Consider the following 22,860-nt stretch of genomic DNA (forward strand, 5'->3'; position numbering starts at 1 on the left):
TGAAGGTGCAGCACAGGGAACAGCTAAGGGGGTCTTTATGGGCCACTGCTTTTCCTTCCACAATGGAGTCTTGTTTCCTTCCTCACACAATTACCCAGGTGCACGTGGGAGGTGGGGGGCCCACAGGCTTCTGCTGTTGTTTTAACCCAAGGTGAGACGGCAAGTTTGGGCACGGAGACCAGCACAACAGATTGGGTCTATATCTATATATATATATATATATATATACTACTATATATATCTACTGTACCTGAGCCCTATATATATATATATATATATATATATATATATATATATATATATATATATATATATATATATATATATATATATATACTGTACCTGAGCCCTATATAGCTATATCTATATACTGTAACTGTGCCCTACATATATATATATACACATACATACATACATATGTACACTGTACTTCAGCTCTCTCTCTCTCTATATTGGTACCTGAGCCCTATATATATATATATATATATATATATATATATATATATATATATATATATATATATATATATATATATATATATATATATATACACACACACACACACAGATTCCTGAGCCCATAACCAGGCACTATAATGTTCCCTGTTCTGGGGGTGCACTAGGCACATGTGACTCACTGTATTAAGGGGGGAGATTGATATTGGGGTTCCCTGGCCCAGCAACTGGAGGGCTCTACACTACTCACAGGATGGGGTTAATTGGGGAGCGACGGGACCCAACACATTTCTGTCGGTAATTTAATCTATAGGAGGTGCCAAGTGCCCACGGCAAGGTGACACCCCCAGTTGGAATGTCTGCCATTATTCTCCTTACTGTTGTGATACAGGAGCAGGGGGCTCAGCCACACTATTATAATGAATATCGACCCTCCTTACCCCCAGCAAACGTTAGTTGTACCCACATGTGGGGGAGGGGGAGCAGAGCGGCTGCAATAACCTTCCTCTCTCTCAGGGGCCCTTGTGTTGCTCAGTAACCAGGGGCCACACTCAGGACAATGTCTCTTTAATGGCCCCCAGCCGGCCTTGATCCTTCAGCAGACGAGGGGTTAAGAGAAATGAAAACCAAACCCCCTGTAATCATATCTCCCCCCCCAGCTCATTTATCAAGTCACAAGCACAACACTGGCCTATTCTCCTCTGGAATGTGTTTTTAGAAACTCAATCTCAGCCTCGTAGCCTGGGCCCATTCCCAAAACTCTCAGCCATTAATGACAGCGGCTCCTTCTACCCCCCCAGCTCACCTGCACAGGATCATTATTGTAACTAAGTGCCGTCTCCCTGCACAACTGCCCCCAGCAAATTGCCAGCATTACCCCCCCCCACCATTAAACCCCAATATTTCTGACATTCCCACACAGAGAAATCCCTAAATCATCAGCAATTCCATCAGATTCAGTAATGGGGTTCATTATAGGGGCGATCATTAGCTGTTCCTTATAGAACCCCCAAAACAGTCAGCAATTCCATTATAAACACTCCCCTAGACTGTCAGTTGGGGGGCGACCGTAACAAAGTGTGACCCCCATATGGCTAAAAGGTGGGCAATGTAGGAACCAGAGAAAAGAATCCAGAAAATACAGGGGTACAAGGGTGACTGACGTGGGGCCACAGTCACATGATCACACTGCTATTGGCTAAGCAGCCCTGATGGAACAGAATTCTGGGGGACACTGAACCCACAGCGGATGCCAAGCAATTAATGGGGGTCCCTATAAAGTGAATAAAGAGGGGTACTTACTGGCGAGGGTAACAATGGCGGGTACACTGGCGACGGCTCCTGTGGGTGACTGACCAATACACTGGTACCGTCCCGCCGTGTCGTTATTAAGGCTGGCGATGACCAACGTGCCTCCGGATACCAGAACCCCAGACAGGTTTAGCTCCGCCCCATTCAGTTGCCAGGAGATGGCGGTACTAGCCGGTTCTACAGCGCAGCTCAGGGTGACGGAGCCTCCATATTTCTGGAAGGTCGAGAGCGGCTGGATCAGGAAGTGGGGGGCTCGAACTGCGGAAAAACACGGGTTATAGAGGCACAATTAGATGGACTGACTCATGTACAACTGTAAGACTCAGGGAGCATGTTCAGTAGGGGCTGCAGGGAGATGGACTGACTCATGTACAACTGTAAGACTCAGGGAGCATGTTCAGTAGGGGCTGCAGGGAGATGGACTGACTCATGTACAACTGTAAGACTCAGGGAGCATGTTCAGTAGGGGCTGCTGGGAGATGGAGCAACTCATGTACAACAGTAAGACTCAGGGAGCATGTTCAGTAGGGGCTGCAGGGTGATGGAGCAACTCATGTACAACTGTAAGACTCAGGGAGCATGCTCAGTAGGGGCTGCAGGGAGATGGAGCAACTCATGTACAACTGTAAGACTCAGGGAGCATGTTCAGTAGGGGCTGCAGGGAGATGGAGCAACTCATGTACAACTGTAAGACTCGGAGCATGTTCAGTAGGGGCTGCAGGGAGATGGAGCAACTCATGTACAACTGTAAGACTCAGGGAGCATGTTCAGTAGGGGCTGCAGGGAGATGGAGCAACTCATGTACAACTGTAAGACTCAGGGAGCATGTTCAGTAGGGGCTGCAGGGAGATGGAGCAACTCATGTACAACTGTAAGACTCAGGGAGCATGTTCAGTAGGGGCTGCAGGGAGATGGAGCAACTCATGTACAACTGTAAGACTCAGGGAGCATGTTCAGTAGGGGCTGCAGGGAGATGGAGCAACTCATGTACAACTGTAAGACTCAGGGAGCATGTTCAGTAGGGGCTGCTGGGAGATGGAGCAACTCATGTACAACTGTAAGACTCAGGGAGCATGTTCAGTAGGGGCTGCTGGGAGATGGAGCAACTCATGTACAACTGTAAGACCCAGGGAGCATGCTCAGTAGGGGCTGCAGGGAAATGGAGCAACTCATGTACAACTGTAAGACTCAGGGAGCATGTTCAGTAGGGGCTGCTGGGAGATGGATCAACTCATGTGCAACTGTAAGACTCAGGGAGCATGTTCAGTAGGGGCTGCAGGGAGATGGAGCAACTCATGTGCAACTGTAAGACTCAGGGAGCATGCTCAGTAGGGGCTGCAGGGAGATGGAGCAACTCATGTGCAACTGTAAGACTCAGGGAGCATGCTCAGTAGGGGCTGCAGGGAGATGGAGCAACTCATGTGCAACTGTAAGACTCAGGGAGCATGTTCAGTAGGGGCTGCTGGGAGATGGAGCAACTCATGTGCAACTGTAAGACTCAGGGAGAATGTTCAGTAGGGGCTGCAGGGAGATGGACTGACTCATGTGCAACTGTACCCGAGAGTCACCAATGAGGACTAAACATGTTGTGAAGGTGAACTGCCCATAAACAGAACAAACAAACCCCCAATCACTGTACAAACGAGGGACCTTCATTAAAACTGTGCCCCTAATGAGAGCAGTGTGGCCCTTCCGACGCTCATCTCTAAAACAATGAAAATGGTTTTATTGGAAATTCTGCCCCGATCGTTATCTCTGGAATTAGCATTTCTTGGAACCAGTGCCCCGCGGCCTTCCAGGGATCTCGCTAAAAACACGTGGTTTTGTTCTATGGATCATCCACCGCCAGACTCAATTTCCTGCCTCTCTAAAGCCACAACATCTTCCACATGTTCTGAGGCCCCGAATTATTAGATAATTGATCCCCTGATCCTTCCTAATGTCTGTTCTACAGTTTGTGACATCATGTCTGTTTCATATCAATGACATCACAACCTGCACTGACACAACTCAGCCTGCAATTATCTGACAAGGGGGGGCCCAAATAAATTCACTGGCTGATATAATTCTGCTGCAGTCAATAGACCAGCAACACCCTGAATTAGATCACTTTACAAGAATGTCAGCTTCTTCCAATCATTAACCAGCCTGACTTCTAATATCCTTATCATTTACAGTAGGGGGTACAGTATCCCTTATAATACATGAGTGATACTCAGAGTTCCCTGTATAACTCAGCCTGCAGCCTTGTGTCTTTATATGGTCACAGAACAACCCCTCAGTGACTTCTAATATCCTTATCATTTACAGTAGGGGGTACATTATCCCTTATAATACATGAGTGATACTCAGAGTTCCCTGTATAACTCAGTCTGCAGCCTTGTGCCTTTATATGGTCACAGAACAACCCCTCAGTGACTTCTAATATCCTTATCATTTACAGTAGGGGGTACATTATCCCTTATAATACATGAGTGATACTCAGAGTTCCCTGTATAACTCAGCCTGTAGCCTTGTGTCTTTATATGGTCACAGAACAACCCCCCAGTGACTTCTAATATCCTTATCATTTACAGTAGGGGGTACATTACCCCTTATAATACATGAGTGATACTCAGAGTTCCCTGTATAACTCAGCCTGCAGCCTTGTGTCTTTATATGGTCACAGAACAACCCCTCCGTGACTTCTAATATCCTTATCATTTACAGTAGGGGGTACATTATCCCTTATAATACATGAGTGATACTCAGAGTTCCCTGTATAACTCAGCCTGCAGCCTTGTGTCTTTATATGGTCACAACCCCTCAGTGACTTCTAATATCCTTATCATTTACAGTAGGGGGTACATTATCCCTTATAATACATGAGTGATACTCAGAGTTCCCTGTATAACTCAGCCTGCAGCCTTGTGCCTTTATATGGTCACAGAACAACCCCTCAGTGACTTCTAATATCCTTATTATTTACAGTAGGGGGTACATTATCCCTTATAATACATGAGTGATACTCAGAGTTCCCTGTATAACTCAGCCTGCAGCCTTGTGCCTTTATATGGTCACAGAACAACCCCTCAGTGACTTCTAATATCCTTATCATTTACAGTAGGGGGTACTTACCAGACTGAGTGAGACAGCAGATGGTGGATAGAAGGCAGCAGCAAACTGTAGCAGCGACAAAGTTGTTACATCTGAGAATCATGGTGTTTCCAGTAGGGAGGTGCGACTTTGTCGGGTCAGAACATCGGCCCCACACAATGAGCAGTCGGGGGTCACATGCAGAGCTGCCGGGGGGGGAATAAAACCAACATTTATTTCAGTGCAAGAAACAAAACGTTTGTGGGGTTAATGTACATTGACAACATTGCAATTGGTCTGTTGAATGTCTAATTCTGCCCCAGTCATTAACTGTTTGATGCAGAGAGTGAAATTCAAAGAGCAACTGCAATTTTTATGTTTTTGGGAAGAAAGAGAGAGAGAAAATGAGAGAGAGAAGAAGAGACAGAGGAAGAGAGAGAGAGAGGGGGATTGAGGGGCTTGTGAATAGAAATGGAGTGGACGGGTGGGACATTCCCCAGAGACCCCCCCATTAGTGCCACTAAATGTCGCCCATTAAACATGTCAGGGACGATACTGATTCAGAATAAAGGTCCCTCTGTCCCCCCTCCATAATAAGAGCCATTTCAGCTGTTTCAGACTCAATAGTGAACCCCCCCCCCAGCAGGTTAAAATAACAGTTTCCTGTGAGTGGGGGTTTAAGTGGCCTCTGACCCAAAGGCCTTTTCTCCTTGAGTCCCCCCTCCCCCCCCAGGACTCCGCCCCCCCTCTATGGATTGAGAGGCAGTAAATCTGGTCCCACAGGGGGGTCATTAGCAGTGAAATTAACAGGCCGGGGATGGGGGAGAAACTGCAGTGAATCCATTTCAGTCTCAGGATTGGGGGGGGGTTGAATTTCAGGGAAATTGTCATCATTTGCCAAGAAAAACAGGAGCCTCTTTAGAAAAACTTCAAAATTCCCACAATATTCTCCAACTTCCAACACTAAAGTGTCACATGAGCAAGTTCTATGGGGGCCACACGGACCCCCCAAACTGCCACATTGCACCTGTTTGTGCTCATCCACCAGTTGCACCCGCGAGATCAGATTGTGAGGAGTCAGAACCAGCAGTGCAGAGAAAATGATCAGCCAGATTCTGCTTCCAATAACCATTACATTAACCAATACCCTGATTCATCCTGTAGAGTTTCTCTTGCCATAAAGTGAGGCAGATCAGATGTACATTTGCCTGACAGGAAGTCCAGTGAGTCACATGAGAAACCAGGAAATACCCCCCAGTGACACAAGTGATATTCAGCGAGGGGCAAATACTAAAATTCACAGCAAAATGGTTGAATAATCTGAAATACATAGAAATGAAGGATTTATAACACAAAACATGGATTCTTATTCTCTTCCATCTGAAGCCAGAGAACACGTCCCTCTCCCAGATCCCTCTCTTCTGCCATAGTTCCCAAACAGACCCCTCTCTCGTTCCCAGTTCCCAACCAGATCCCTCTCTCGTTCCCAGTTCCCAACCAGATCCCTCTCTCGTTCCCAGTTCCCAACCAGATCCCTCTCTCTTTCCCAGATCCCTCTCTCTTTCCCAGTTCCCAACCAGATCCCTCTTTCTTTCCCAGTTCCCAACCAGATCCCGCTCTCTTTCCCAGTTCCCAACCAGATCCCTCTCTTTCCCAGATCCCTCTCTCTTTCCCAGTTCCCAACCAGATCCCTCTCTTTCCCAGTTCCCAACCAGATCCCGCTCTCTTTCCCAGTTCCCAAGCAGATCCCTCTCTCTTTCCCAGATCCCTCTCTCTTTCCCAGTTCCCAACCAGATCCCTCTCTCATTCCCAGATCCCTCTCTCTTTCCCAGTTCCCAATTAGATCCCTCCCTCTTTCCCAGATCCCTCTCTTTCCCAGTTCCAAACCAGATCCCTCTCTCATTCCCAGATCCCTCTCTCTTTCCCAGTTCCCAATTAGATCCCTCCCTCTTTCCCAGATCCCTCTCTTTCCCAGTTCCCAACCAGATCCCTCTCTCTTTCCCAGTTCCCAAGCAGATCCCTCTTTCCCAGATCCCTCTATTCCCCAGTTCCCAACCAGATCCCTCTCTCATTCCCAGATCCCTCTCTCTTTCCCAGTTCCCAATTAGATCCCTCCCTCTTTCCCAGATCCCTCTCTTTCCCAGTTCCAAACCAGATCCCTCTCTCATTCCCAGATCCCTCTCTCTTTCCCAGTTCCCAATTAGATCCCTCCCTCTTTCCCAGATCCCTCTCTTTCCCAGTTCCCAACCAGATCCCTCTCTCTTTCCCAGTTCCCAAGCAGATCCCTCTCTCTTTCCCAGATCCCTCTATTCCCCAGTTCCCAACCAGATCCCTCTCTCGTTCCCATTTCCCAACCAGATCCCTCTCTTTCCCAGTTCCCAACCAGATCCCTCTCTCTCATTCATTCAATGCATCAGAGAGATTCCTCACCCGCAGGGGTTAACCCGGATCAGCTGGGGCTGGAGTGGAGTCTGGAATAAGTGAAGATGCAGAAGAGCCGGCGCGGCCCACACAGGATTCATCAGAACATGTTCCTGCTCCAAAATCAGCACCGGTCCAGTCCCACATTCTCATTTGAACATAGAAATGTTCCAGTAACCTCTGCTGTCTCTCTGTACCGACTGTCTCTGTGCCAATAATGTGCCCAGTCCCAGGCCAACAGCAAGAACTAACCACTAGGGGTCACTGTTCTATGGGGGTTTATTCCTTGTGGGCACCCCCTCTCTCTGCCAACCTTGAGCACTTTACACCCCAACTCTTTCTTCTGCACTTAAGGTTCTCTCTCTGCTCTGTTGACCTTAGATGCTGTGCACTGTGGGTTCTTCCCTCTCACCGGTCTGTTGGGATTAGATGCTCTGCACTGTGGGTTCTCCCCTCTCTCTGCTCTGCTGGCATTAGATATTTTGCACTGCAGGTTCTCCCCTCTCTCTGCTGGCCTTGGGGCTCTGCACTGTGGGTTCTCCCCGCTCTCTGCTCTGCTGCTATTAGATGTTCTGTAAACAAAACACGAGAAATTAAAAGGAAAAGAAGCTCCAGCAGATTCACTGCAAAACATTTATTCCAGGTAGTGGCAAGTGTTGTTTTACAGTGAGTCTCCCGGAGCTTCTTTTCCTTTTAATTTCTCATGTTTTGTTTATTCAACTGACCTGCTGTACAGAGCGACTAGAGTTGGACATACACCTTTCATTTCTTGTACAGACCAACAACTCCAGTTTTTTATTAGATATTCTGCACTGTGGGTTCTCCCCTCTCTGCTCTCCTGGCCTTGGAGCTCTGCACTGTGAGTTCTCCCCTCTGTCTGTTCTACTGGCCCTGGGTACTAGTTGGCATTCCAGCTTCCCCAGCTCTGTTGGCCGAGTCTCTGGTTCTTTTGCTGGCAGTTGTTGGCAGTTGTTGGCAGTTGTTGGCAGTTCTTGGCAGTTCTTGGCAGTCGCAGTCAGACAGAGGAACGTCGCTGCCTGTGGGAGGTCGGAGCCGGCGCTGGAAGTGGAAACTTGGCGTCACAAACCTTCCACTTGAGCAACTTCATATTTTTTATTCTTATTTCATCTTTCTTGATCGGCTCCGAGTCTGGCGTCGCCAGCGGAACGTCGATACAGAAGTGGCTCCACCCACAATCCTCAATATGGAGAGGCCCCAACGCAATAAGAGACCGGCCCCTGGCAAGAAAAGGGTTAATCCCGGCAAGGCGACTCCATGTCCCCCACAACCAACGTCCTGCCCACACAACACAACCAGGGGCCCCATCCTTAAATCTCCATTGAGTCCAGGGTTAGACTGGGCCCCCGAGGGCCCCCCAGAGAAGCCGACGTCCAGGGCCCCCAGTCCAAGTGAAAGACGTCTCTGCAGTTGGTCACATTTAATAACCCATCAGTCGTGTGAAGTTCAGGTCGTTGCCAGAGGAACACAATTCCAGGTTGATGAATGGGGGCCATCGTCCGACCCCCCCCCCCCAAACTTCTCTCAAGTTTTATATCCCCCAGATAGGAACAGGGGTGTGAATCCCCCCCCCTCCTGACTGACGACCTTATTAATTGGCTAAAAGTTGCCCCCACACTCACTGGCACAGACTGGGCACAAACACTAGGGGTGGGGGGGTTCCCTGGTTTAATTGTGGGGTCGGGGGGTGTTTTGTTTTTTTAACATGAGTTCCATCTGGTTTTTTCCCCCTCGGCCCATTCAGGGAGTTTGTGGATATTCATGAGCCCCTCTACCTCAGTTACCCCCCTCTATTTAATGCCCCCCCTCTCTCCATTAGATAAACACAGGGCCCGGGGGGGGGTCGGACTGCCACTCATTTTGGGGCCCACAATGAGGCCTGGGGAGGGGGCACAATAAAGTTCATGTTTTCCATATGGGGGTTGCGTTGCCGGGGGCAACACTAACAGGCAGAACGAGGCTTAATAGAGTCCCCCATTGATTGTGATGCAGCGAGTTGACTATTGCCCCCCCTCCCCGGCTGTTTCTCTTTATACCCCCCCTTTTCATTCAAGTGGGACAAAAGGCCGAGGCTGCGGGTCCCAATCTGGAGAAAACTGGGGCAACTTAGGTGTGAGCAGGGGAGGCGGGGGGGCCCCCGAGGAGGACTGGTGGGCATGGGGGGGGGCAAAGAGAAGATGAAATTTAAAAGAGAAATATAAACTCCCAAGAACGCGCAGGGCAGGGGGGCACTTAGGACACAAACAATTGCCGTGGGGGGGGGATCACGTTATAATGGGGGAAACAAGATGCGGATTCCCAGCCCCCTCCTCCAATTCTCCTACTGACCATTTCCATTGCACCGTAACTCCCAGCAGCCCCCCACCTGGCAAAGCTCAATAGTGACCCCCCCCCATATGTCAGGGGGTATTATTCCTGCCCGTCCTATTCCCATCTGCCCCCCCCTTTTCACTCTCACCCCCAAAAGCCTGTGTCATCCAGACTACAACTCCCAGAATGCACAGCTCAGCAGTCCGACACCATTACACACACTGGCTCCTGTAGCAGAGACTTGTTCCTTTAATTACATTTCTCATTGCCCTTTAGATCATAATGTCGCCCTAATGTGATTGGCCCCGAGCCCCTTCACTACAACTTTATGCACCAAAGCTCAATCTCTGCGTCCAATTATCCCTGCGCCCAATCTCTATACCCAATCTCTCCTCCCAATCATCTCTGCCAAATCTCTGTGCCAAATCTCTCAGCCACTTAAAATGACTGACCCCTATCAAATCCCCCCCCCATGGCCCTAGAGCTCCTGTCTGATCTGTGTTCATGGGAATCTGGGAAAGGGCCCCTGTCATGTTGTACAGCCCCCCATCATCATGCAGAATATTTCCCTTTAAACCGGAGAGATTTCAGGCACTTTAGGTGCAAAAAGACCCCCCATTAACTGGCCGACCTTTCACTCAAGAGTTTTATTGACTCTAAAGAGCAGATCCCTCCAGTCAAACACTGCCTCATTGAGACGGACCTTTTGTTTCAGCTCAATAGAAAACTATTGACCAGCAGGAACGGCCCTCTGCCTTTAGCAACGGCAAATGCTTTAGAAGCACAAGGAGGATTCTCTAGGAGAGATTGAAGTGTCTGCTCAGTTGCCAAATGTCTGATGAACTCCCTTAGCAGAGCAGACAGTAACCCTTCCAACACACAGTAACACACACGTCCATCAAGTTCAACCTTTTAACTTTTTTTAACCTGCCTAACTGTCAGTTGATCCAGAGGAAGGAAAAAAACTCCATCTGAAGATTTTCCCTTTACAGCTTAGTTGCCCTTCTCTGTCCCCTCTCTAATACAATAATGTCCTGTTTGAGTGATGGAGACAAAACTGTAGGGCATATTCTAGATGGGGCCTTACCAGTGCTCTATACAGTGGGACCCCCTCCTCCCGTGACTCTCTGCCCCATTTAATACAAGTCAAGACCTTATTTGCCCTTGATGCTGCTGACTGGCATTACTTGCTACAGACAAGTTTATTATCTACAAGGACTCCAAGCTCCGTCTCCATTATGGATTTGCCTAGTGCAGTCCCATTAAGGGTATAAGTGGATATTGTTACATCCCAGGTGCAGGACTTTACATTTATCAACATTGAATCTCATTTGCCACTTAGCTGCCCAGATTGCCAGTTAGTCAAGATCCTGTTGCAAGTGCCACATCCTGGATGGAATTAATTGGGCTGATAGTTTTGTGTCATCTGCAAACACTGATACATTACTTACAATCCCCTCCCCTAAGTCATTAATGAACAAGTTAAATAAAAGTGGACCCAATACTGAGCCCTGGGGGACCCCACTAAGAACCTTACTCCAAGTAGAGAATGTCCCATTAACAACCACCCTCTGTACCCGATCCTGTAGCCAGTTTCCTATCCATGTGCAAACGACTTCATTAAGCCCAACAGACCTTAGTTTAGAAAGCAGTCGTTTGTGGGGCAAAATATCAAACGCTTTGGCAAAATCCAAATAGATCTACTGCCCCCCCACTATCCAGCATCTTACTTACCTCATCATAAAATGCAATCAAATTAGTCTGACATGACCTATCCTTCATAAAGCCATGCTGATTGCTGCTCATAATGACATTCACTAGGACAACATTTTGAATGTGATCCCTTAACAAGCCTTCAAATAATTTGCCCACCACAGATGTCAGACTTACTGGCCTATAATTGCCAGGCTGAGATCGTAATCCCTTTTTAAATATTGGAATAACATCAGCTTTTCTCCAATCCATAGGCACCATACCAGATGACAGTGAATCTGAGAAAATCAGAAATAAGGGCTGGTCTAAAACTGAACTAAGCTCTCTTAGAACCCGGGGGTGTATGCCATCAGGCCCTGGAGCCTTGTTTACATTAATTTTTATTAAAGCTTTATGAATCATATCCTGAGTCAGCCACTGACTAGATTGAGCTGAACCATTCGTACAGTTATAAAGTGAGCCTGGGAACTCACACTCCTCTATTGTATACACTGAAGAAAAGAACTGATTTAACACATTTGCCTTATCTGTATCTGTTACAACCATACTGGTACCATTATTTAATGGAGCAACACTCTCAACCTGCATCTTTTTACTATTAATAGATTTTAAAAAAACGTTTTGGGGTTAGTCTTAGCCTCCACCGCAATTAACTCTTCGTTTCCTTTCTTTACCTTCCGGATTGCTGATTTACAACATTTATTACAGTGTTTATATTCATTAAATGCAGTTTCTGTCCCTACAGACTTGTAGTTATTAAATGCCTTTCTCTTCTTTCCCATTAACTTCTTTACTTGTGTATTAAGCCACACAGGATGATTCTTAGAGCTTCTACGTTTAGTCCTTAAGGGAATAAATTGAGAACAGTAATGATTTAATATCAGTTTAAAGGACAACCATTTCTGTTCTGTGTTTTTAGCTGAAAACCTAATGCCCCAATCAATACTCTGTAGGGCAGCCCTCAAGGCACTAAAATTAGCTTTTCCAAAATTCATGGTTTTTGTTGCCCCAGTATATTTTGTTTTTTGCACCAGACATTAAATGATATAACATTATGGTCACTATTACCCAGGGGTTCAATGACTTGCACATTTGCTATAAGTTCTGGCTCATTAGAGATCACTAGATCCACAATAGCATTTTTTCTGGTTGGCTCCTCAACAACCTGTGCCATAAAATTGTCATGTAACAGTTTATAAACTTGTTCCCATTAACTGATCTGGCAGTACCGTTGCTCCAGTCAATATCTGGCTAATTAAAATCCCCCATTATCATTACTTTACCCAAACTAGCAGCCTTTTCTATTTGCATCAGGAGCTTATCCTCGTCACTTACATTAGGGGGTCTATAGCGACTCCTACAATTAATTTGCTGGATTCTTTACAATTGGTGAATAACTCCACCCATACGACTTCTGGCCCCTCATTTTCTAACATAACCTCCTCCTTTATATTAGATTTAAATCCTGCCTAACAAAAGACATACCCCTCCTCCTTTTCTATTGCCTCTGTCCCTGGGAAATAAAGTATAGCCACTGATATTTACTGCCCAGTCATGTGACTCATTCAGCCATGTTTCGGCCAATCACATCATATATTCCCTCCCACTCTCCCATTGTACCAGTCAGACTCGTTACATTTGCAAACATCCATTTAATACTTTCCTCTTGTCTCTGTCTCTATATATTGTGAGAGGAATAGACTCTAATGAGGTTAATCAGACCCTTTCTCCTGATAAAACAAGGAATTCTATAGCCAAGTGGAGGGGGTGGAAAACATATTTTGCCGACAGTTTCTATGGCAACCTGCAAGCTTCTCAAAATATTGTTTTGCAGGTCCCTTCCAACCAAAACAGAAAAGAACATAAAAGGAAACTTGGAGAAATGTTCAGAGTTTCAGAAATGTTTGACAAGAAAAATTAAAGGGGAAGTAAAAGCCAAAACACTGTGGGTCTGTCCCTTTCTGTTCTCTGTCCTGGTGGTTGTGACTCCTTACACAATGTAGCAGAAGCAGGTGAAGAACAGTAACCCCGGATGTGCTTGGGGCCTGAATGTCCGGCACTTACATTGGGCAGACAGATTGCACCTTGGGCCGCTGACAGGCAGGGAGCCAAGGATTGGGTGCCACAAACACCCTCCTTTCAGGGTTGTGTCCCCTAAATAAAACCCTTTAATCCCTTGTACAAACAGAGAGGAGAATGAGCTGGAAGTCTGCGCTGCCGTGTAATTATTTAGTGTTACCCTTTACACAAACATTTAGGAAAATGTTACAAAGATGATATCACAATGGAGGCTGTTAATGCAGCAATGTTACCCAGAACCTTTGTTCTTAGGGACAATAAGGGCCAGTGTGAGAGTTGTAGTTGAGCTTGAGGGCCAGTGGTTAACCCCAGAAAGTACCTTTAGGCCCTGAGGCACCGACCAATCAATAAAATCCCAACTCTGGCAAATATCCCCATGTCATATACACAACTGACTATTTAACTGCTGTTTAGTTACTACGGTCTCAATTACCATAGCAACCAGGCATAGACTTGAATGGCAGGAAGGTGAGAGCCAATAGAAAGGGAAGTTATAGGAATAAGGATTATGAGAACAATGTATAATTAACAGATATAGCAGGAGTATAACCCCCCGCATGTTCGGTGGGTGCAGGGAGTTGCAGCACACAGAGGTTACATTTCAGGCTGGAGAAATAAAGAAATAACTCAGAAACCACATTAAAGACGAGTCAGACCCTTGGATTTAGGGCAGTGGGCGATGGGGAGATTTGTTGCCTGTGATTATTTATATGTGATTGTGAGCGACAAATCTCCCGAAAATGCGTCTCCGTTGGAAATAAATAAAATCTTTGGCGGTAAATCCAACGCGTCACTTTGTTCTTCTGGAATCGCCCGAAGTTGCCTGGGGAGCAAACTTTGTGTGACTTTGCAATATATTGTTTTTACCACCAGCGATTTCAGTTATTTCTAATGCAGACGCATTTTCGGTAGATTTGTCGCTCATGAGTAATCGGAGGCAACAAATCTCCCTGTCGGCCATTGCCCTTAAAGTGACAGTGCTTCAATCAGAGATAAATGCTACAGAAGCAGAATTAACCTCCCTGGTGCGTGTAATGTGCCAGTCTCTGCCCCATAAAGAAAATGATAAGAAACAAATCTATTGGGTTCCGACTTGCGCAGCTCCAGTCTCCCTCTGCCCTACTGGAACTTACGTGTAAATGGCATTGATGTTGTCTGTTCGCTGGAGTGTTGAAACAATGTAGCAGAAGTTAGTTCTCTTCCAAGTCTATTAATCAGTTGGCTCCTGCTACATCGTTTCAGGAGTCAGAACCAGCAGTGCAAAGAATACAAACAGCCAGACATATACTGTACCTGTAATGCGCACACCCTCAGCACTAATGTACCCCACAAAAAAAAAGAAGTGTTAGATAATATGCTCTGACACACAGGCTACTAATGGTTCTTTATTTCCCCTTTAATTGCACAAAGACATAAGGTTCATCTTTCTGCCCAACTTCAGCCAATGGGATTGCAGCCAGAGTCTTGTGCCCCTTCCAGGGGTTTTAATTGCACTAAAGTTCTTGCTCACAGCTCCCTGCAGTCAGTAGGAATTTAGGGATATGATTTTAACCCCCACAGCCCAGGCAGCAGGGAAAGGGTTAAGCTCGCTCCTCTTGTGGGAAACTTTCCCTTTAGTGGTTAGTCAGATGCCAGTTGGGGTTTGAGGTTTCAGGTGACCGAGGGAAGTAATGATGCAGGTCTTGTTTCTCTAAGGTTTGTGGCATCTCAGCCCTTAAGGGCAATTAGCCTGGGAAAAACCAGAGCCCTCGGTGCGGCCATTGGGGGGGCAGTGACTCTGAACTCGTTCCTTATCGGGGGCTTTGTCTCAGGTCTGTTAATTATGGGACATGCAATGCATTGTGGGAACTTGGACGAAGCAGCGCCGACTCCTGATAAAATGTTGCAATGGTGTGTGTAGTCGGGTACAGCAGTGCAGGGGAAAACACATAAGGGAAGGTATAAACTGCATTAGAAAGTAACTGCTGATTGGTTGTTAGGGACTTGCCTTTCACTATGGAGGTGGGGGGGAGGGAACGCAGGGTGAATATCTGCCCCCGGGCTAATTACTGAGCTCAAACTCTCCTTTTCATTCGCTGGAGATCCCTGCAGGGGGTGTAGTTCAACTACTACAAAACAAAGGCACCGTAATGCTCCTCCCACACCAAGTAGTAAATATAGTGGCTGGTATGGATTGTAAGCTCTTGGGTATAGCGCTGCACTTCCAGTAATATCCCCAGCAGGACAGACTCCCCCCCAGAGCGGAGGTTACAAACTGCCAAGTCATTTGGCTCCATAAAATCTATAAATGCTCTGAGCCAAATCTCCGGCCCCGGGGCCATTAATCAGCCGTTATCCTCAGATGCCCCCGAACTCATTATGTTACTTCTCCAGCTCACTGCGGGCACAGAACTGGCACCAGCCTCCCCCTCACTTCCCTCCATACACAGTGGCCCCAAGGAGGCTCAAGCGAGGGCCCCAGTCCCTGAACACAAGCAGCGGAATATAGAGAGGAAACCCCCAATGTGCCCCCAGATTCATCCACTGCCTTTATAGGTGCCGCTCAGTAATTACTGGGGTACTGAATTATAACTGTGCCCCCCGAGTTTGTGTTGCTTTCTTCCCTCACTACAAATTCTTACTGATGTAAATTGGCTTCTAATGGGGATATCAGATTGTCAGCTCTGCTGCACAGGGACCATTGCATATTATTCTGCTGCTGGGAAATGGAGCGACTCGTACTAATTGTAACAGTTGCTATGGGACAGACGGTAGTAACGCTCAGTAGGGGCTGCTGGGAAAAGGAGTGATGTAACAATTGTAACAGTCGCTATGGGACAGACGGTAGTAACGCTCAGTAGGGGCTGCTGGGAAAAGGAGTGACGTAACAATTGTAACAGTTGCTATGGGACAGACGGTAGTAACGCTCAGTAGGGGCTGCTGGGAAAAGGAGTGACGTAACAATTGTAACAGTTGCTATGGGACAGATGGTAGTAACGCTCAGTAGGGGCTGCTGGGAAATGGATCTCCTTATTAAAGTGTCTCAGGAAGGTTCTGCTTTCTTCCCACACTACAAATTCCTACTGATGTAAATTGGCTTCTAACGGGGATATCAGATTGTAAGCTCTGCTGCACAGGGACCATTGCATATCATTCTGCTTCTGGGAAATGGAGCGACTCGTACTAATTGAACAGTTGCTATGGGACAGACATTAGTAACGCTCAGTAGGGGCTGCTGGGAAATGGATCTCCTTATTAAAGTGTCTCAGGAAGGTTCTGCTGGGCTGAAACAGTTCAGAGGGGTCGCTGGGATTTTATCTAGTGATGACCATTAGCAGAAGGGCCTTCAATGTGATTCCTTGCAGTGCATGGCTCAGAGAGGATTCTGGGAACTGTAGTTCAGTGACAGTTGGTTGGTGACAGTGGGGTGGTGCTGGTTATGGACTGACCCACTGGGTGTCGGGGGTTGCAGGGAGTAGTTCAGTATTGGGGCCCTACAGACCCGGACCTGAAATCACAGGAGTGGAATTAGAGCTGTATTACAGCCTCAGCTCATTAGTCCCAATATAAATCCCCCCCCCGGGGTCACCCCCATACACCTCGTCCGCTTTGAAGTGCGCCCCTCACACCTCTGACTCCCCAATAAAACAGCCGGAGGGAGGTGTCCCTGACATAAAGCAGATCCCCTGGAAGTGGCAGAGAGAGCGGCGGGCGGCCATGTGCTTTCAATGTGTCATTAACGAGCTCGTTAGTAATTCAGCCAATCTGTACCCCCTCCCTGCCCCTCGTCCCATCACTGAAGCCCCGCGGGATTATGGGAAATCATCAACATAATCACTCATAGTCACCCACTCACTCCCTAACCCGAAACACCCACTCACCCCCTAATCTGAATCACCCACTCACCCCCTAACTTGCACCCTATTCTCACACACACGGGATGTTACACTGTCCCACAGCTCCCCCTAGTTTTCTATAGAAGTTGCTGAAAACCGTAATTATAAATGCAAGAGAATTCACCAATAAGAATTCTACTGATCACAAACTTCATTATAAATGCAAAAGCACTGACCAATGAGAATGCTGATTGCCAGTCCCATGTCAGACATGTTGCTGTTATGTTACATACAGAGATAATGATATTATTTGTTCTTCATTATATGACACTGGAATGAGACATGGGGATAAAGGACAGACTTGTTCACTGAAACTGGGCTTAATCTTTCCAACTCCAGTTGCAGAACAAACAACATGGAGTCAGAGTTACTCACATCAGCTGCGATTCTCATTGGAGGATATTTTTGCATATTAATGTAGTTGCTGGTTGTGGCGATTTGGGGAGAAGTTTTATTGTGCAATATTGCTTTAAGAATACAACCCTGATGTTGCTGGACTACAGCTCCCAGCATGCCTCAGCTTTCATTATCTGTTACATTATTCTGGGATTTCCAGCAGCAGCTGAGTGAAGTTTGGTTCCTTTGCTCGGGGGAGTGTATTTCCTGGTAATTTAGACTGTCAGCTCTACAAGCTCTATATGTATTTATATATTTATATTCCATTTATTACAGTCGGCTCCCCGTCTGTGCTATTAATTTACAGTATAAATATACAGCTCAGCCTATAGATGTATACACAGCGCAGTATCAATTATGGCAACACACACACAAATTCCTTATTACAATTAATACATTCCTGGGCACCAACCAGGGCACAAATCTTCTCCTAAGCACCAATCAGGGCACTAATATTCTTGTTCATTTGTGCCAACATACAGTCCAGTCTATAGATCAGTCCCAACATACAGTCCAGTCTATATATCAGTCCCAACATACAGTCCAGTCTATATATCAGTCCCAACAGAATTCAATCCATATATCAGTCCCAACATACAGTCCAGTCTATATATCAGTCCCAACATACAGTCCAGTCTATAGATCAGTCCCAACATACAGTCCAGTCTATATATCAGTCCCAACATACAGTCCAGTCTATATATCAGTCCCAACAGAATTCAATCCATATATCAGTCCCAACATACAGTCCAGTCTATATATCAGTCCCAACATACAGTCAAGTCTATAGATCAGTCCAAACACAGTTCAATCCATATATCAGTCCCAACCCACAGTCCAGTCTATATATCAGTACCAACATACAGTCCAGTCTATGTCAGTCCCAACAGAATTCTATCCATATATCAGTCCCAACATACAGTCCAGTCTATATATCAGTCCCAACATACAGTCCAGTCTATATAGCAGTCCCAACACAGTTCAATCCATATATCAGTCCCAACCCATAGTCCAGTCTATATATCAGTCCCAACATACAGTCCAGTCTATAGATCAGTCCCACCATACAGTCCAGTCTATAGATCAGTCCCAACATACAGTCCAGTCTATATATCAGTCCCAACATACAGTCCAGTCTATAGATCAGTCCCAACATACAGTCCAGTCTATAGATCAGTCCCAACATACAGTCCAGTCTATAAATCAGTCCCAACATACAGTCCAGTCTATAAATCAGTCCCAACATACAGTCCAGTCTATAGATCAGTCCCAACATACAGTCCAGTCTATAGATCAGTCCCAACATACAGTCCAGTCTATAAATCAGTCCCAACATACAGTCCAGTCTATAGATCAGTCCCAACATACAGTCCAGTCTATAGATCAGTCCCAACATACAGTCCAGTCTATAAATCAGTCCCAACATACAGTCCAGTCTATATATCAGTCCCAACATACAGTCCAGTCTATAAATCAGTCCCAACATACAGTCCAGTCTATATATCAGTCCCAACATACAGTCCAGTCTATAGATCAGTCCCAACAGAATTCAATCAATATATCAGTCCCAACATACAGTACAGCTCAGTCTATATACAGTTGTGCCCATAAGTTTACATCCCCTGGCAGAACGTATGATTTCTTAACCATTTTTAGAGAATATGAATAATAACACAAACACTTTTCTTTCACTCATGGTTATTGGTTGGCTGAAGCCGTTTATTGTCAAACAACTGTGTTTACTCTTTTTAAATCCTAATCACTACACAAACCTCCCAACTGACCCTGATCAGAAGTTTCCACACCCCAGTTCTTAATACCGTGTATTGCCCCCAATAACATCAGTGACAGTTTGAAGTCTTTTTGTGACAGTTGTGGATGAGGCTCTTTATCTTCTCAGACAACTGCCCATTATTCCTGACAAAAAGCCTCCAGTTCCCCTAAATTCTTGGGCTGTTTTGCATGAACTGCACGGGGTTTGAGGTCTCCCAGAGGGGCTCAATGATATTGAGGTCAGGAGACTATGGCCACCCCAGAACCTTCACTTTATTTAGCTGTAGCCAATGGCAGGTTGACTTGGCCTTGTGTTTTGGATCATTGTCATGTTGGAAAGTCCAGGTACGTCCCATGAGCAGCTTCCGGCTGATGAACAAATTTTCCTCCAGTATTTCTTGTATTTCACCTGAACTTATTTGTGGCTTTTTTCTTGCACCCCAAACTATTTTTCTGGCAGTTGTGGCTAAAATTGTAGTTGGTCTCCCTGACTGAGGTTTGGTTTCAACAGAATCTCTAATTTTCCACTTCTTTATTAGAGTTTGATCACTGCTGATTGGCATTCTCAATTCCTTTGATATTTTCTCATTTCCCTTTCCTGTTTTATACAGTTCAACTGCCTTTTCCCGCAGATCCTTTGTCAATTCTTTTGCTTTCCCCGTGAGTTGGAATCCAAGAAACATCGGTGCAGAACTGGATGAAAGATACAAGTGTCTGTCAGGAGCCCAGAAAGTCATTGAGTTTTATACACAGACACTCGTTACAAGGAAACAGATCAGAGGTGAAGATGTTACATTTAATAACCAGTCTAAGGCCTTTGTGTCAAGTTGTGCCCATGTTCTCCACCAAATCACCAGGGTGTGGAAACTTCTGATCAGGGTCAGTTGGGAGGTTTGTGTAGTGATTACGATTTAAAAAGAGTAAACGCAGTTGTTTGACAATAAACGGCTTCAGCCAACCAATAACCATGAGTGAAAGAAAAGTGTTTGTGTTATTATTCATATTCTCTAAAAATGGTTAAGAAATCATAATAAATCAGTCCCAACATACAGTCCGGTCTATAGATCAGTCCCAACATACAGTCCAGTCTATAGATAAGTCCCAACATACAGTCCAGTCTATAGATAAGTCCCAACATACAGTCCAGTCTATAGATACGTCCCAACATACAGTCCAGTCTATATATCAGTCCCAACATACAGTCCGGTTTATAGATCAGTCCCACCATACAGTCCAGTCTATAGATCAGTCCCAACATACAGTCCAGTCTATAGATAAGTCCCAACATACAGTCCAGTCTATAGATCAGTCCCAACATACAGTCGAGTCTATAGATAAGTCCCAACATACAGTCCAGTCTATAGATCAGTCCCAACATACAGTCGAGTCTATAGATAAGTCCCAACATACAGTCCAGTCTATAGATCAGTCCCAACATACAGTCCAGTCTATAGATACGTCCCAACATACAGTCCAGTCTATATATCAGTCCCAACATACAGTCCGGTCTATAGATCAGTCCCACCATACAGTCCAGTCTATAGATCAGTCCCAACATACAGTCCAGTCTATAGATCAGTCCAAACATACAGTCCAGTCTATAGATCAGTCCCAACATACAGTCCAGTCTATAGATCAGTCCCAACATACAGTCCGGTCTATAGATCAGTCCCAACATACAGTCTGGTCTATAGATCAGTCCCAACAGAGTTAAATACATATATAAGTCCCAACATACAGTCCAGTCTATATTTTAGGCCATACAAATCAGCAATGCAGAAGGACAGGTAAAAGCCCCCCCCCCACAATATTTATTAATAATTTCCAACACATAAAGTGGCAGATAATTGTACATTATACACAGTCACATACGCAGCAATTACAGACCCAGACTAATGGAACCAGAACCTTTCCACTGCTCATCTTGTAACATTATATTTCTCTTACACTCCAATAATGTGTATTTCATTAATTTCATACACCCCCCCCCATCCCTACAGCCAATTACCCTGTAAAACTGCCAGTTCCCCATTAGTCTGAGAACATCACATATTTGCACAACATCAATACGTAAGGTTCAACCTGATGAGCCTCTGTCTTTTATCAACCTCACCTACTGTGTTACTGCTGTTATTAATAATAATAATACTACTACTAATAATAATAATAATAATAATAAAGACCAAAAGCAAAGGTTTGTGTGACAGAGATACTCCTGGGCCCCACAATATTGTTATTTTTCACATTTACAGACAATTTCTTTACAAACCCAATAAATAAACCCAAAACAGAAGGAATTCCCAGAATAAATTCAGTTTGTGAAGTTAAATGTCTATTTCTGCCAATATCTCAATCCTGAAGTAACAGCTCTCGGCTTATTCCTGACACTCACTGGGCTAATCCAGAACTGACCCAAACTGGGGTGAGAGTTACTGGGGGTGAGGGGGCCCAGGGGTGAGGGTGTCGGGGGGGCCCAGGAGCAGTAGGAGGGGAGGTGAGAGATTGGGAGACAGAGGGAAGTGACAGTTGGAAGTGACAATGTTTCGGGGAGGGATGAAAGTTGGAATTTTCGGCTGAATTCCCAGGAATGTTGGAGCCCCCGGGAAATGTCAGTCCCAAGAAGCAGAAGGGGGGGGCTGAGCGGGGACTGGGGGGTCGGGGGAGACAAAAAGTGCAAATAAATAACTGGTCTATTAATAAAAGGGAGAAAGTCTCATATCCGGGAGATCCCGGTCCCAGAAGAAAGTCAGAAGAGACCGGAGCAGTCGGACATTGAGGCCTCACAGGGGGGAGACTTACCCGGTTGGAGCGAGGGGTCGGGGGGGTCGGGGGTCCAGTCCAGGACTCAGCAGAGACTTTATTATAATGTGAGGCTTCTGCACAATCTCAAGTGATCAGTTCGGGTCCAGTCGGGAGATTCTGGGCAGGACTTCGTCTCACTCTCAGCTCCCTAAATTCTTCCCTCCCCCTGTGACTGCTGAGTGGGGGGAGGGGAGGGGCGGAGTCTGGAACAAACTTCCCCACGAGCAGTAACTGCCCCTCCGACCCCTCCGGCTCCGACTCACCCGGGAACTGGGGGGAGGGACTTGGGGTTCGGCCGCTGAAGCTTTATGGGGGGGCAGGAGAGGGAAAGGGGGGGTCCTGGCTCCTCATTAAAGAATAGAATTCCCTGTCCCCTCCCCCAAAGTTTTGTGCGGTCGCTGAAAGCCCCTCTCCCTCCCGATTATTTTTATCATTATTATGATTATTATTTTTGTATTATTATGATTATTATTTTATTATTATTTTTGTATTATTATTTTTTTATTATAATAATTTGTTATTATTATTTTATTATTATTATTATTTTATTATTATGATTATTATTATTTTATTATTATTTTATTATTATTATTTTATTTTTATTATTTTATTATTATTATTTTTGTATTAT

At 45.7% G+C, this 22,860-nt stretch overlaps 1 protein-coding gene across 3 annotated transcripts in view; it reads right to left on the reverse strand.

Moving 5' to 3' along the window:
- boc.L (BOC cell adhesion associated, oncogene regulated L homeolog) overlaps positions 1-22,449 on the reverse strand; it is a 47,619-nt gene extending 25,170 nt beyond the window's left edge. Inside the window, exons 1-3 of one of the 3 annotated variants that reach the window (XM_041580963.1) lie at positions 22,227-22,449; positions 4,885-5,048; positions 1,759-2,025 (exon numbers count right to left, since the gene is read on the reverse strand). In XM_041580963.1, the coding sequence (XP_041436897.1) occupies positions 1,759-2,025; positions 4,885-4,966 (349 nt within the window). In that variant the 5' untranslated portion in view covers positions 4,967-5,048; positions 22,227-22,449. 3 annotated transcript variants of the gene reach the window in all.
- Positions 22,450-22,860: the final 411 nt, after the last annotated feature.

Source organism: Xenopus laevis, chromosome 2L (assembly GCF_017654675.1).
Source record: "Xenopus laevis strain J_2021 chromosome 2L, Xenopus_laevis_v10.1, whole genome shotgun sequence".
Classification (NCBI taxonomy): Eukaryota; Metazoa; Chordata; class Amphibia; order Anura; family Pipidae; genus Xenopus; species Xenopus laevis.